At 41.0% G+C, this 18,042-nt stretch overlaps 1 protein-coding gene across 1 annotated transcript in view; it reads left to right on the top strand.

Moving 5' to 3' along the window:
- The window catches only part of LOC123759554 (glutamate receptor ionotropic, delta-1-like), a 110,428-nt gene extending 93,644 nt beyond the window's left edge, over positions 1 to 16,784 (top strand). Inside the window, exons 13-14 of the mRNA XM_069334757.1 lie at positions 11,632 to 11,794; positions 16,547 to 16,784. Of these exons, the coding sequence (XP_069190858.1) occupies positions 11,632 to 11,794; positions 16,547 to 16,681 (298 nt within the window). The 3' untranslated portion in view covers positions 16,682 to 16,784. The remainder of the gene's footprint in view (positions 1 to 11,631; positions 11,795 to 16,546) is intronic.
- Positions 16,785 to 18,042: the final 1,258 nt, after the last annotated feature.

Below are 18,042 nucleotides of genomic sequence, written 5' to 3'. Positions count from 1 at the left end.
TTCTTATAGTTCAGTGATGGGAACATCAGATCACTTGATGTTCCTAATTCTCTGATGGGAACATCAGAACATTTGGGAAGGCATGAGACGAGGGAGTGGAAAAAGGTGGGGATGACGTGGGGACGGAAGTGAGAGATGGTGGGGAGGATGAGGGAAGAAGAGAGGGGGTAATGGTGGGAAGGACGAGGGGACGGGGGAGTTTGTGATAGAGGGAACGAGGGGATGGGGGAATGGAGAATGGTGGGGAGGACAAAAGGACAGGGGACTGGGGCATGGTGGGACTGAATAGGGGATGGTGGGGAAGAAGAGGCGACGGTGGAGTGAGGAATAGTTGGAAGGCCGAGGACACGGGTGAGGAGAGAATGGTGGGGAGGACTGGGGAGCAGGGAAAGTTACTGTGGCTCAGCAACGCACATGTGTAGCTGAGCCACAGCAACGCATGGCCGGGTACTGCTAGTCTATATAGAAATGGAAATGTTCGTTTGTTCAAAATCGATAATCTCCGAAAGTTCTACACCGATTGCTTTGAAATTTTCACACAATGTTCCATTCGCTTCAGAGCGGACTTTTATATACATATTATATTGATGTCACGTCTGTTACGGAAAAAAACATGGCTTTTTTGAAAAACTGTGTTTTTCATTTGTTTTTCATGTGAGGGAAAACATTGAAACCATTTTACCGATTGCTTTGAAATTTTGGCACAACGTTGCACTGGAATAGGTGAGGGTTTTTATACACCTACTATATACATGCCTCACCTGTGACGGGAAAAAACATGTTTTTTTTTTTAAACAGCCCCATCTGTAGGACGCAGGAGCAAAACATGCTTTAATCACTGAAAGTTCTTCACCGATTGCTTTGAAATTTTGTCCCAACGTTCCATTCGAGTACGTGCATGTTTTTATATATCTACAATGTAGATGTCACACCTGTGACAGGTGAATCCATGTTTTTTTTTCTAAACAGCGCCATCTGTTGCACGTAAGCTCAATACAAGCTATACAAAACCTATTACAATTCTATTTCATTGTTTCCGATTGCATTGATAAATTCAAATTTCATAGATTTTGATTTATTTTCATTTTGATTTAATCATTTTGTGTGACATTGCATTGGAATGTCACACAATTCTGTGTTGATTCTTTGTTGTTTTCCATACTGTTCATTTCGTGAGTATAGTTTATTTGTTTCTTTTTTCATTGTTTTTATTTCGTTTTTAACTGTTCTTATTTTTCAGTGCAATTGGTGGTGAAATTGAGCTGTGTCGATTGATTTGCGTTTGAATTGAAATATTTCATTAGTATTTTTTGTTTTTGTTTCAAAAACATGAAATTGGACAACACATTTATTTCTCAACTGTAAATGTGCAACAAACAGCTATGAATCTACCGGCTACAGCGTTAACTGCTTTCTTCACGTTATGTCAGAAAGACGTGTTTACCAAAACACTGCTGTATTATGAAGTGCCTACGTATTACACATGGAATGCCAGTAGAAAATTATTTGAACAACGCAAACGAGGAGAGCGAGGTGACGGACAACCTGGCATATTCAAATAAACTACGATTGGCAGACTGTACACCATGCATCCCAATCAGGATGAATTCTTCTTTCTTCGCATGCTGTTGGTAAATGTGCCCGGTCCAACGGCTTTCCAGCAATTGAGATTTGTCAACGGCGTAACACATGCCACTTCCCGTAGTGCATGTCAAGCTCTGAATTCATTGCAGAACGACCGACATTGGAATGTGTACATTAATGACGTTTCCAACACGCCACATCTATATCAAATTCGTGCATTGTTTGCAATCTTATTGACCACCGGCTCTCCTTCATATCCAACAGAGTTATGGGAGAAATATAAATCGCACATGGCTGAAGATATTATCCGTCGAATACGCAAGGAAAATTCAAATATGACCCTGGATTTTACAGCACAAAATCTACAACGAAGCGTTGATAATGATTGAAGACTTGTGCTTAGAAATCAGGAACAAAGTTTTCAATCATTTGGAAATGCCATCACCAAACCGATATGCTGTTGCTTCGTTCAATGTAGAATTGCGTCGTGAAATAAATCACAACACGGGTGATCTGTTGTCGTATGTTTAATCAAATATTCCTAAGCTAACGCTTGAGCGAAAAGGCATTTACAATCAAATAATTCAAACTGTCAATAACGGGCTTGGAGAAATCTTCTTAGATGCGCCTAGAGGAAGTGGTAAAACATTCCTAATTAGATTGATTCTGCCAGCATTTCGATCCCAAAATGGCATAACCTTAGCTCTTGCATCGTCCTGAATTGCTGCGACATTGCTACCAGGTGGATGAACTGCTACTTCGGCTTGGAAATCGCCATTGAACATGCAATTCATTGAAACTACCACGTGCAACATTTCCAAAGCATCCGGCCTGGGAAAAGTATTGCAGAAATGCAAACTTATTGTTTGGTATGAATGCACAATGCCCCACAAAAAATCGCTCGAGGCTCTTGATCGATCATTGCTAGATTTGCGTGGAAACATCAGACCATTTGGAAACGTGTTAATATTGGTTGCAGGAGATTTCAGGCAAACATTACCTGTAATTCCTCGAGCGACACCAGCGGACGAAATAAATGCCTGCCTGAAATACTCTACTTTGTGGCGCCACGTAAAGGCATTTAAATTAACCACAAATATGTGTACAGTGTTAAGGGGCCCTCTCCTGTTTCTGTCGTTTGCCTGCTTTAAGAGTCATATCAGCTCTCCCTACTGATTCTCTGAGGAACAGGGAGTCTGTTGATATATGTGGCGACCAGACCGGCTGCCAGATAAGGGAGAAATTTACATTATAAGTTGTAGGTAAGGGGAAAGTATCGCCATGATATAATGAAAGAGTACCCCGTACCTGCAGATCCGCCGTTTGATAGAAAACGCTAGCCGTGTGCGGATTGGGTGGCGTGGGTCACGGGCGACCAATCAGAAGCCGCTGTGACGTCACCAAGTGCCCCAGGCAGCGCCAACATCAGAGTTGACCTGACTGTGGAGGTGAGAGGACGCGCCTCGGTCAGCTCTCGAGGATTTGAGGCTATATAGATCTTATTCAGTGGATTAAACTAGCCATCGCAGCCCAATATAAGTTATTGGAGACCCTGCACTTCTGGGAAGCAAAAAGGAACCAAGTTCATTCAGCAAAAGAGTGCCAAACTTGGAAAAGGGTCGGCGACGATGCTGGGCAGCGCCGCTGGACGTTGAGGTCTGGAAGGTACGGCGGGCAAGCCTAGCTGTGACTGCGTCACATCCACTGAGGGTTTTGGAGGGACGACACCGTTCCTAGGACGAGGATCAACGCCTTGTGGAAGGGACGAGTGTGTGAATATAGTGATTAGCTCAGTGCCCATTAGTGAACCAGGATTGGGATAGCTGAATCTCTGGCATTGGAACGGCGACGACGCGAAGGCTTCACGTCACCTGAGGACCTGTGGAACGTTCCTGGATCATCAAGGACTGACTCAGGAAGCGTGGGAACCTCACACCATCGAGGGACAGGCGTCGTGAGCCAGGAATGTAAGGTAGATCAATTTTCCCTCCCATTACCCCTTGTGTGAGTAGGCTAGTTAGGCCACGATATTTACTTATGTATGTGGCAGTATGACATTAATACTTTAGTAGTAGAATAGGCTGCAAGGCAGCTTGTGTCCAGGACTGTCAGAGGGGACAGTGTGTATGGACGGCAGGACGGTTGAAGAAGAGGTGCCGACGTGGTGAAGAGGCTTTTCTGTGAGAGAGTGTGTGACTCCTGTCTAATCTGCCCAGTTGAAGGAGTGGTTGAAGGTCGTGAAAGAAGAGTTGCTGAAGATCTCCAGATTTATTATCCTTATTTTCATTTTCATGTATTGCTTGTGATTGTGTGTGTGATCATGTAATTTGTGTCAGTAAATTCACACATTTTACCATTGTGTTTAAGTGTGCCTCCATTATAATACTTCTCTATGAGCATACACGAGGGTTATCATAGTACCACCTAGGGAACGTCGCGTTCTCTATAGAAGTTCTTATCACCTGGAGAGTGGTAAAGCAGCACAGACTTATATAAGAGTGTACCCTTAGCCATCCGGCTAGTATCAGAGCCTGACTGGTGGCAACAGGTAATGTAGTCGCTGGAGAGAGGTAAAGCCACACATACTTTTATGGGAGAGTACCCTGGGCCGACAGTCCAATAGCAGATCTATGGGAGTAACAACACTCTGGCAACAAACATTATAGAATACACCCACTGAACTGCATCGCTGGGGTGCAGATATACTAACCCAGCTGGCGACCTTGTTAAGAAGAAGATAGAGAAGGCAGGCGGGAAAGGAGTTCCTGCAACCTTCTTGTCTGGCAGGCAAGACTCAGGGGAATTTATTGTTATAAGGTAAGCCTGAGTCTTCCTTCACTCCTCCACGGGTCTAGGCCGGAACTGCTGATAGCAGTTTCCCCGTGGTTGACTGAAGGGCTTCGAGGGTGAATCAGTGGCACCCCCTTTAGTGGTGGAAGCAAAGACCTGCGGTGGTGGGCATTGTTGGTCCTCTCCTGTGTGACCAAGGAGACTCCGGTGAATCCCGGGAGTCGGAGGGGCTGTGTATTCTGCCTTTTGAGCCCCTAGCAGCCGAGTGCTAGCGGAGCCCCGGCCCACCTCCCGTGACAATAGTTATGTAGCTACTGCAAAACGATCTATCAGATGAGATATTCTCACATCAATTTCTAGAAATTGGGGACGTAAACAGGCCGGTTGATCTGACCTCAGGACGAATTTCATTGCCTCATAACTTCTGCAATTTAGTGATGTCAAAAGAAGAATTGGATGAAAAAGTATTTTCCAATATTCAAACCAATAATAAGAATCACGATTGGCTGAGTAAACGAGGTATTCTTGTGGGAAAGAACAAAACGTCTACGACCTTAACAATTTTATTCAGTCTAACATACAAAGCGAGGCAGTCACAAACAAGTCCATCGACCCTGTTGAGGAAGCAGATGAAGCAGTTAATTATCAAACAGAATTTTAGAATTCACTAGATTTGCCAGGGATACCATCACACATGGCAATTGAAAATCGGCGTGCCAATTATCATGTTGCAAAATATCAATCAGCCAAAACTTTGCAACGCCACGCACCTTGCAGTAAAAAATTAATCAGCGACGTCGTAGAAGCAACAACCTTGACAGGACCTTTCAAAGGTGAAGATGTCCTCATTTCTCGCATTTCTTTCACTCTAACAGATATTCCATTTCAATTTAAGAGATTGTAATTTCCAATTCGATTGGTGTTTGCAATCACCATCAACAAAGCTCAGGGTCGATCTTTAGAATTGTGCAGTTTATATCTATTGCTTCTTGCTTCTCACATGGACAATTATATGTTGCGTGTTCAAGAGTCGGCAAACCAGACAATCTCTATATCATCACAGACAATGGCACAACAAAAAATATTGTATACCCACAAGCATTGTGATATTAAACATTAGAAACGTGCGGTTTCTCTTTTTTTCTTTCCCATTTAAAAAGACTAGACTTTGCAGTAGCTACATAACTTCACGCATATTTGTGGTTACTTTAAATGCCTCTATGTGGCGCCACAAAGTAGAGTATTTCAGGCAGGCATTTATTTCGTCCACTGGTGTCGCTCGAGGAATTACAGGTAATGTTTGCCTGAAATCTCCTGCAACCAATATTAACGCGTTCCCAAATGGTCTGATGTTTCCACGCAAATCTTGCAATGATCGATCAAGAGCCTCGAGCGATTTTTTGTGGGGCATTGTGCATTCATACCAAACAATAAGTTTGCATTTCTGCAATACTTTTCCCAGGCCGGATGCTTTGGAAATGTTGCACGTGTGACTTTCAATGAATTGCATGTTCAATGGCAATTTCAAAGCCGAAGTAGCAGTTCATCCACCTGGTAGCAATGTCGCAGCAATTCCGGACGATGCAAGAGTTAAGGTTATGCCATTTTGGGATCGAAATGCTGCCAGAATCAATCTAATTAGGAATGTTTTACCACTTCCTCTTGGCGCATCTAAGAAGATTTCTCCCAGCCCGTTATTGACAGTTTGAATTATTTGATTGTATATGCCTCTTCACTCAATTGTTAGCTTAGGATTATTTGATTAAACATACGACAACAGGTCACCCGTGTTGTAATTTTGTTCACGACGCAATTCTACATCGAACGAAGCAGCAGCAGATCGATTCGGTGATGGCATTTCCAAATGATTTAGAACTATGTTCGCGATTTCTAAGCACAAGTCTTCAATCATTATCAACGCTTCGTTGTAGATTTTGTGCTGTAAAATCCATGGTCATATTTGAATTTTCCTTTCGTATTCGACGGATAATATCTTCAGCCATATGCGATTTATATTTCTCCCATAACTCTGTTGGAGATGAAGGAGAGCCGGTGATCAATATGATTGCAAACAATGCACGAATTTGATTTGGATGTGACGTGTTGGACGCGTCATTAATGTACACATCCCAATGTCGGTCGTTCTGCAATGAATTCAGAGCTTGACATGCACTACGGGAAGTGGCATGTGTTACTCCGTTGACAAATCTCAGTTGCTGGAAAGACGTTGGACCGGGCACATTTACCAACAGCATAAGAAGGAAGAAGCATTCATCCTGATTGGGATGGACGGTGTACAGTCTGCCAATCATAGTTTATTTGAATATGCCAGGTTGTCCGTCACCTCGCTCTTCTCGTTTGCGTCGTTCAAATAATTTTCTACTGCCATTCCATGTGTAATACGTAGGCACTTCATAATACAGCAGTGTTTTGGCAAACACGTCTTTCTGACATAACGTGAAGAAAGCAGTTAACGCTGTAGCCGGTGGATTCATAGCTGTTTGTTGCACATTTACAGTTGAGAAATAAATGTGTTGTCCAATTTCATGTTTTTGAAACAAAAACAAAAAATACTAATGAAATATTTCAATTCAAACGCAGATCAATCGACACAGCTCAATTTCACCACCAATTGCACTGAAAAATAAGAACAGTTAAAAACGAAATAAAAACAATGAAAAAAGAAACAAATAAACTATACTCACGAAATGAACAGTATGGAAAACAACAAAGAATCAACACAGAATTGTGTGACATTCCAATGCAATGTCACACAAAATGATTAAATCAAAATGAAAATAAATCAAAATCTATGAAATTTGAATTTATCAATGCAATCGGAAACAATGAAATAGAATTGTAATAGGTTTTGTATAGCTTGTGTTGAGCTTACGTGCAACAGATGGCGCTGTTTAGAAAAAAAAACATGGATTCACCTGTCACAGGTGTGACATCTACATTGTAGATATATAAAAACATGCACGTACTCGAATGGAACGTTGGGACAAAATTTCAAAGCAATCGGTGAAGAACTTTCAGTGATTAAAGCATGTTTTGCTCCTGCGTCCTACAGATGGGGCTGTTTAAAAAAAAAAACATGTTTTTTCCCGTCACAGGTGAGGCATGTATATAGTAGGTGTATAAAAACACTCGCCTATTCCAATGCAACGTTGTGCCAAAATTTAAAAGCAATCGGTAAAGAGGTTTCGAAGTTTTCCCTCACATGAAAAACACAGTTTTTCATAAAAGGCATGTTTTTTTCCGTCACAGACGTGGCATCAATATAATATGTATATAAAAACCCGCTCTGTTGGAAATGGAACATTGTGTGAAAATTTCAAAGCAATCGGTGAAGAACTTTCGGAGATTAGCGATTTTGAACAAACGAACATTTTCATTTATATTTATATAGACGACGCTAAAAGATGTGTAACGTTTCTGTTGTTACGTTAAATATGGTGATAATAAACACAAACACTAAGAGAATATATATATATATATATATATATATATATATATATATATATATATATATATATATATATATATATATATATATATATATATATATATATATATATATATATATATATATATATATATGCGAACAAGCCTGAATGGTCCCCAGGACAATATGCAACTGAAAACTCTGGGGTGTGAGTTTTCAGTTATATATATATATATATATATATATATATATATATATATATATATATATTTTATATATATATATATATATATTATATATATATATATACATATATATATATATTATATATATATATATATATTATATATATATATATATATATATATATATATGCGAACAAGCCTGAATGGTCCCCAGGACAATATGCAACTGAAAACTCACACCCCAGAAGTGACTCGAACCCATACTCCCAGAAGCAACGCAACTGGTATGTACAAGACGCCTTAATCCACTTGACCATCACGACCGGACATAATGAGGTGATAGCCGAGGCTATTTGAACCACCCCACCGCCGGCACTCGGATAGTTATCTTGGGCATAGCATTTTACCAAATCACCTCATTCTTTGGGGCACACGTGAGGAACACAAATGCGAACAAGCCTGAATGGTCCCCAGGACAATATGCAACTGAAAACTCACACCCCAGAAGTGACTCGAACCCATACTCCCAGAAGCAACGCAACTGGTATGTACAAGACGCCTTAATCCACTTGACCATCACGACCGGACATAATGAGGTGATAGCCGAGGCTATTTGAACCACCCCACCGCCGGCACTCGGATAGTTATCTTGGGCATAGCATTTTACCAAATCACCTCATTCTTTGGGGCACACGTGAGGAACACAAATGCGAACAAGCCTGAATGGTCCCCAGGACAATATGCAACTGAAAACTCACACCCCAGAAGTGACTCGAACCCATACTCCCAGAAGCAACGCAACTGGTATGTACAAGACGCCTTAATCCACTTGACCATCACGACCGGACATAATGAGGTGATAGCCGAGGCTATTTGAACCACCCCACCGCCGGCACTCGGATAGTTATCTTGGGCATAGCATTTTACCAAATCACCTATGGTCAAGTGGATTAAGGCGTCTTGTACATACCAGTTGCGTTGCTTCTGGGAGTATGGGTTCGAGTCACTTCTGGGGTGTGAGTTTTCAGTTGCATATTGTCCTGGGGACCATTCAGGCTTGTTCGCATTTGTGTTCCTCACGTGTGCCCCAAAGAATGAGGTGATTTGGTAAAATGCTATGCCCAAGATAACTATCCGAGTGCCGGCGGTGGGGTGGTTCAAATAGCCTCGGCTATCACCTCATTATGTCCGGTCGTGATGGTCAAGTGGATTAAGGCGTCTTGTACATACCAGTTGCGTTGCTTCTGGGAGTATGGGTTCGAGTCACTTCTGGGGTGTGAGTTTTCAGTTGCATATTGTCCTGGGGACCATTCAGGCTTGTTCGCATTTGTGTTCCTCACGTGTGCCCCAAAGAATGAGGTGATTTGGTAAAATGCTATGCCCAAGATAACTATCCGAGTGCCGGCGGTGGGGTGGTTCAAATAGCCTCGGCTATCACCTCATTATGTCCGGTCGTGATGGTCAAGTGGATTAAGGCGTCTTGTACATACCAGTTGCGTTGCTTCTGGGAGTATGGGTTCGAGTCACTTCTGGGGTGTGAGTTTTCAGTTGCATATTGTCCTGGGGACCATTCAGGCTTGTTCGCATTTGTGTTCCTCACGTGTGCCCCAAAGAATGAGGTGATTTGGTAAAATGCTATGCCCAAGATAACTATCCGAGTGCCGGCGGTGGGGTGGTTCAAATAGCCTCGGCTATCACCTCATTATGTCCGGTCGTGATGGTCAAGTGGATTAAGGCGTCTTGTACATACCAGTTGCGTTGCTTCTGGGAGTATGGGTTCGAGTCACTTCTGGGGTGTGAGTTTTCAGTTGCATATTGTCCTGGGGACCATTCAGGCTTGTTCGCATTTGTGTTCCTCACGTGTGCCCCAAAGAATGAGGTGATTTGGTAAAATGCTATGCCCAAGATAACTATCCGAGTGCCGGCGGTGGGGTGGTTCAAATAGCCTCGGCTATCACCTCATTATGTCCGGTCGTGATGGTCAAGTGGATTAAGGCGTCTTGTACATACCAGTTGCGTTGCTTCTGGGAGTATGGGTTCGAGTCACTTCTGGGGTGTGAGTTTTCAGTTATATATATATATATATATATATATATATATATATATATATATATATATATATATATATATATATATATATATATTGCTTGGCGAGCAATGGTGTGATGGCTAGTAGAGTGCACTGAGAGTCAGTGTTGAAGAGTGTGGTACCTCTCAAGCGTCTTTACTAAACCACTCTTGAAAGCAGACTGCTGATTATTAATTGATGAGGATTATGCCACCCAAGAGGTGGCATGCGTATGCATAGCTAGTAATGCTGATTATTTGCAATCGGCTGCTTATATATTATATAATCGGTCCTCACGCCACCTTACAATCCTCTGGCTGTGACGATAGGTATATTACAGGCATAATATACTCACTACAGGAGTTAGATTCAGGCCTTAATATTATATTGACAAGTTTTGTTGACCCATGTCAATATTATTATCTACAGATTTGTAATGGTTACAAGTTTTTGTGGTGCTGCACGTGTTGCTGTGGGTGAGGTGAGGCACCTCACTTGAGGGGCCGTAAGCCCATTGCAGCTTCCAACCTGCTGTGTTTCTATGAAGGCTCGGGCATCATTGATTGTTTTTGTTTTTTTGTCGTATTCTTGGTGATAGCAGAGTAAAATCTTGTGTTAATTGGTTGTTGATACTTTGCTGGGTTTGCTTGATGGATAAAGCTTCGCCAATGTCCAGTCTTCTGTTGTCGCTGTTTGTGTCTATTACCTGCTTGATGGGGTTCTGTGAGTTCTTCTACTCCCCAAGCCCGGCCCGAGGCCAGGCTCGATTTGTGAGAGTTTGGTCCACCAGGCTGCTGCTTGGAGCGACCCGCAGGGATATATATCCATCACAGACCGGCTGATCCGGAACTTCTCTTAGAAACCAGTCCAGTTTTCTCTTGAAGGTGTCCACGGTTGTTCCGGCAATATTTCTTATAGTCGCTTGGAGGACGTTGAACAACTGCGGTCCTCTAATGTTTATACAGTGCTCTCTGATTGTGCCTATGTCACCTCTGCTCTTATTTTGTTGTTTTTCAACCTATCTCTGGTGATGCTCTGGTTATGTGAAGTGACTATATATTTCTTCTTGGAATCTTCTTGTTTGTTTATTATTCGGCGTCTTTAAAGTGTTGTTGTTGTCTTGTCTATTGAGTTCGAGGGGTATGACAGTGTCCATGAGGGCATTAGAACAACACCCTTGGAAGAGGCAATAACGTCTTGCAAGGGGGAGTTTGTTTGGTGTCAGGAAAGTTTTACATGAACAAGTTGGCATCCTCCTTGTTTTATAAGCAAGCATATAATTAAATATTAAGCATTTAATTAATTCAGTCTTCTGGTTGATGTCGGTAGAGGTTACATTTATATCAATAATACTTTACATGACTGTCTTTTACATTTTGTGACAAGTGGCGAAGAAGTTCCAGTAGAACATTGCACTAGTAGGGACCTGTAATGTATTGTTTCTTAGACCAAACGGACATCAATGCATTACCGGTCGTTACTATTTAAATATTCTAGACGAACTTCCTCTTCGTGGTTACGCTAATTGTCTTACTAATTTTCATTGTATTTTCCAGGAAAGGAGCACCTTTCTACCCACGTTTTCATCAAATAATATCGCGACTAGAGGATGCAGGGATCATAAGCTACTGGACGAAGGAGACTATATCGAAGCGTGTTAGAGAAAACAGAGCAAGTGCAGCTTTGGACACTCAGATTATCCTGGCACACACAGACCAGGTATATATTGCCTTTTTATAGCTAACATTTCAATAGTTTTGTATATACACACATACACATGAAAAAAACAGCCACAACAGTCACAGCCAAAAACAGCCATACATTTCAAAAAATTAATATATATTAATATATATATATATACCTCTGGCTGGAAGAAGGGGGACCCATAGCCTCGGAGGAAACCACACATAACGCATTGGAGGGAATGTGGGTCCCCTCCAATACAGTTTCTGTGTGCTTTTCTCCTACCACCCCCTTCCCTTTTTTTTTTCCTTTATTGTGTATTTAAAGGTTACAAAACATACAAGACAAATGCCTAAAGGTTATGGATCTCTTGAAGCTCCTCCGCTTCTGGACAGGAACCGAGGATGCAGCAAGCATTTTCCCTCTGGATCGCCACACTGAGACGCTGAAATAAAAAACTGGAAGCCCTTGGGTCTCTGGTGACGTCAATGAGCTTGGACCCCAATTCCTTGAGAAATCCCAAGGCACTCTTGCCCCAGGGGCCATGCGTCTCAGACGCTATGGGAACAAAGAGGTATTGACCTCAAACTCTCTACTCACGTTATGAGTAGAGAGTTTGAAAGAGTAACTCAGGTATTGGTGAACAACGGATATAGCAACGTGGAAATAAACGCTGCTATAAGAAGACACTTGGACCGTTGGTATAATTCAGAACCTAGAACAGAAACCACAACACCCCCAATAAAATTATATTACAAATCAACCATGCACAGTGAACATATAAAAGAGGAAAGAATAAAGAAAGAAATAATCCGTAAAGGAGTAAAAAGCACTACTCCTAACCAAAACATAAACCTGATAATATTCTACAAAACCAAGAAGACTTCCGAACTCCTTATCAAAAACAGCCCGAAGCCGACGGAGAACCCTCTACAGCAGTCAAGCGTTGTATACATGTACACTTGCCCCCACGAAGGATGTAACCTTCAATGTAAGTACATAGGTATGACGTCGACCAAGCTGACGAGGCGTTTGACATGCCATCTTCAATCTGGTGCCCCTAGGAATCACATGAGACAAGCCCATGACATTACTCTAATAAGAGAAATGTTGAACACGAATACTTGCATAATAGACAAAACCCAAGATTCAAGAAGATTACAAATTCTTGAGGCAATTCACATAAGAATAGAGCGACCTACCATGAACACCCAAATCACGGAACTATTTACTCTACCCACCATGAGAGTAAGGACAAGACAAGAACATATCGATGCCAACACAGAAGACAATGTCCAACATAACAGGCCAATTACACTGGATTAATCTTTGTGTTTGGATAGGAGATGCCTCGTATGGGCCAATAAGCCTTCTGCAGCCCCTATGTTTATCCCTTATGTATCCCCCCATGTTTTCACCTTCATTGTATTATCACCTGACCTAATGCGGGTATAAAATCAACTAGTATTGTAAGATCTGTTCACTTGAGAATGAACCATGGAGGTTCGAAACGTCGTGCAAATTATACAAATAAGTGTAATACACTCTATAGTAAATCACTTCTTTTCTTCACCTTAAAAGTACGAAAATGAGTTTTGGAGAACTCCTATTTCAATTAAGCCCTGATGCTAAGAAAATAGTTAGAGGGATAGAAGCCCTAAACCAGAAAATAATAAATACAGAATATGCGGTCATATTCAATGAAGTATATATATATATATATATATATATATATATATATATATATATATATATATATATATATATATATATACAGTATATATATATATATATATATATATATATATATATATATATATATATATATATATATATATATATATATATATATATATATATATATATATATATATATATATATACTGTATATATATATATATATATATATATATATATATATACAGTATATATATATATATATATATATATATATATATATATATATATATATATATATATATATATATATATATATATATATATATATATATATATATACAGTATATATATATATATATATATATATATATACTGCCCATACTGCCAGGAACACTCTGCATCTGGTGTACAGGACCCCTTAATCACTCGACCATCAGCCGAGGCTAATTCCCCATTATCCCGCCGGCACCCTGATGGTAATCATCTCATGGTATTTTTATAAAATCACCTCATTCTTTGGAGCACACGTGAGGAACACAAATGCGAACAAGCCTGAATGGTCCCCAAGTATGCAACTGAAAACTCACACCCCAGAAGTGACTCAAACCCATACTACTAGGAGCACTCTGGAACTAGTGTGCAGTACCCCTTAACCACTCGACCATCACGACTTGAAAAAAGATGATGGTAGCCGAGGCTAATTCGCAATCATCCTGCCAGCACTTTGATGGTAAACTTGGGCATGGTATTTTATCAAATCACCTCATTCTTTGGTGGGGGTGGGGGGTCCTGTACACCAGTTGTAGAGTGCTCCTGGCAGTATAGGTTCGAGTCACTTCTGGGGTGTGAGTTTTCAGTTGCATATATGCCTGGGCAGGCAGGTGGACTGGCTGGCTAGTAGGAGGGCAGGTGGACAAGCTGGCTAGTCTGGCTGCAACTGAAAACTCACACCCCAGAAGTGACTCAAACCCATACTACTAGGAGCACTCTGGAACTAGTGTGCAGTACCCCTTAACCACTCGACCATCACGACTTGACAAAAGATGATGGTAGCCGAGGCTAATTCGCAATCATCCTGCCAGCACTTTGATGGTAAACTTGGGCATGGTATTTTATCAAATCACCTCATTCTTTGGTGGGGGTGGGGGGTCCTGTACACCAGTTGTAGAGTGCTCCTGGCAGTATAGGTTCGAGTCACTTCTGGGGTGTGAGTTTTCAGTTGCATATATGCCTGGGCAGGCAGGTGGACTGGCTGGCTAGTAGGAGGGCAGGTGGACAAGCTGGCTAGTGGGCAGGCATATGGACTGGCAGGCTAGTAGGTGGATACCCCACAATTCCCCATTACCTCGTCTGATGCGTTTCCAAATTATCTGACATTACCATCAGAAAAATGGGAACATCAAATGATTTGATGTTCCCGTCACTGAAAAATAAGTAGAACAGTTAAAAAAACGAAATGAAAAAAAATTAAAAAATGAACTACTCTCACGAAATGAACAGTATAGTAAACAACACAGCTCAATTTCAATGCAATGTCACACAAAATAATTAAATAAAAAATGAAGAAAAATCTAAATCAATGAAAATTCAATCTATCAATGCAATCGGAAACATTGAAGTTGAATCATAACTTATTTAGTTTAGCGCGTGTTGCTATTACTTGCAACAGATGGCACAGTTTTTAAAAAAAAGCATGTGCTTACCTGTCACAGGTGTGGCATCACATGTTCCAAATGATCTGATGTTCCCATCAGAAAATTGGGAACATCATATGATCTGATGTTCCCATCACTGAAATATAAGAAAAACAGTTGAAAAAACGAAATGAAAAACAATTAAAAAATTTAAAATTAAACTATACTCACGAAATGAACTGTATGGTAAACAACAAAGTTCAATTCCTATGCAATGTAACTCAAAATAGTTAAATCGAAATGAAAATAATTTGAAATCTGCGAAAATTTAATTTATCAATGAAATCAGAAATATTGAAATGGAATCATAACATATTTAGTATAGCGTGTGTTGCTCTTGCGTGCAACAGATGGCACTGTTTAAAAAAAATGTTTTTTTTCATGTTACAGCAGTGGCATTTATACTTATACTTACGAAATGAACGTAATGGTAAATAACACAGCTCATTTCCAAAGCAATATCATACAAGATAATTATATCAAAATGAAAATAAATCGAAATTTATGAAAAATAATTTTGTTACTGCAATCGGAAGGATTGAAATGGAATTGTACCATATTTAGTATAGCGTGTGTTGCTTTTACATGCAACAGATGGCATTGTTTCTTAAAAAAAAAAAAAAATGTTTTAATTGTCACAGGTGTGGCATTTATACTTATACTTTCGAAATGAACAGTATGGTAAACAACTCAGCTCAATTCCAATGCAGTGTCACACAAAATAATTAAGTCAAAATTAAAATAAATCGAAATCTATGAAAATTCAGTTTATCAATGCAATTGGAAACATTGAAATGGAATCATAACATATTTAGTGTAGTGTGCATTTCTATTACATGCAACAGATGGCGCTGTTTAAAAAAAATGTTTTTACCTGTCACAGGTGTGGTATCTATATAGTAGGTATATAAAAACATGTGCATTTTCGAATGGAACATTGTGTTAAAATTTCATAGCAATCAGTGAAGAACTTTTGGAGATTACAGCGTGTGTTACCTTACGTCCAACACATGGTGCTGTTTAAAAAAAAAAAAAAAAATGTTTTTTCCTGTCTTAGGTGAGGCATGTATAAAGTAGGTATATAAAAAAACGTGCCTTTTCGAATGCAACGTTGTGTCAAATTTCAAAGCAATCGGTAAAGAGATTTCGAAGATTTCCCTTGCATGTAAAACACATGAAAAACACAGTTTAAAAAAAATGGTCTATTTTTCCGTCACAGACGTGACATCAATACAATATGCATATAAAAACCTTCTCGGATGCGAATGGAATATTGAGTGAAAATTTCAAAGCAATCGGTGAAGAACTTTCGGAGATTAGCGATTTTGAACAAACGAACATTTCCATTTTTATTTATATAGATATTTATAGATATATATGAAATGGTAATGCTGTAATTTGTATTTTTTTATAGGACGATGGCAAAGAAGTAGTGTTGGGTATGCAACACCTGCAAGGTGCTTTCTACCTTTTAATTCTGGGCTACAGCGTCGCCTTCCTCACCCTGCTGGGGGAGAACCTCACCCGCTGTTGGTCCTCGCCTCGGTAACACCTTCCTCACCCAACTGTGGGGAGAACCTCACCCTACTGGGAGAGAACCTCACCCGCTATTGGTCCTCGCCTCGGTAACACCTTCCTCACCCAACTGTGGGGAGAACCTCACCCTACTGGGGGAGAACCTCACCCGCTGTTGGTCCTCGCCTCGGTAACACCTTCCTCACCCAACTGGGGGGAGAACCTCACCCTGCTGGGGGAGAACCTCACCCGCTGTTGGTCCACGCCTCGGTAACACCTTCCTCACCCAACTGGGGGGAGAACCTCACCCAACTGGGAGAAGAACCTCACCCAACTGGGGGAGAACCTCACCCTGCTGAGGGAGAACCTCACCCAACTGGGAGAAGAACCTCACCCAACTGGGGGGAGAACCTCACCCAACTGGGGGAGAACCTCACCCTGCAGGGGAAGAACCTCACCCAACTGGGGGAAAACCTCACCCAACTGGGGGAACCTCACCCAACTGGGGGAAAACCTCACCCAACTAGGGGAGAACCTCACCCAACTGGGGGAAAACCTCACCCAACTGGGGAGAACCTCACCCAACTTCCACTAAAACTAATTACACAACACAACTTGATGACTTCCCAAGTGAGTTCCCTATGTGTAGTGTCAACTCTCCTTAGAGGACATATGAATTACCACCTAAGTAAATGAGTGAATTGGTCTCATAGTCTCATTTATTTCACTAATAATATGGATGATAATATATATGACAGAAATTATATCAATTATATATTTTATATGATGGATCAGTAATTCAGAGCGAATGCTTATGCTTAAGAGGGAGCCGGGGAAAGTAAAAAATTTCAGTTGGCAGGGGTTTCCTGCCTCTGAAATCTTTCCTAATGGGCTTTCTATCCTAACTTATATGTAAATATTACTTCTAGTACATCATAACATATGCTATACAACAACAAAATCTACAAGTTTCTTAAAGAACTTCTGATCTAATAAGGGAATTGGCAGGATACATTTCTTTAGTAGAAAATTAGATAATACACACAAGACACATACACAAAAGGACACAAACACAAAGACACACACACTCACACACACATACACACACACACAAACCCACCCAGCTCTCATCCCCTCAACCCCCAAATCCCATCCAGACCTCATCCCCTCAACCCCAAGAACCCACCCAGACCTCATCCCCTCAACACCCAAAGCCTGCCCTGCCCTCACCCCTCCTCATCCCCTCTCCTTCCATGTGACCCCCCACCCTTGCGAGGGAGGTGGGAGGTCCCCCCCACCCCCTCTATCCATCCCCCTCCCAACCTCTCAACCTCTATCTGTCTCCCAACCTTACGCCATCTCCCAACCCCTCTATGCCCTCCCTAATCTTCAGAC

This window comes from Procambarus clarkii, chromosome 32 (assembly GCF_040958095.1).
Source record: "Procambarus clarkii isolate CNS0578487 chromosome 32, FALCON_Pclarkii_2.0, whole genome shotgun sequence".
Classification (NCBI taxonomy): Eukaryota; Metazoa; Arthropoda; class Malacostraca; order Decapoda; family Cambaridae; genus Procambarus; species Procambarus clarkii.
This window is presented reverse-complemented; position numbering and strand designations above follow the sequence as displayed.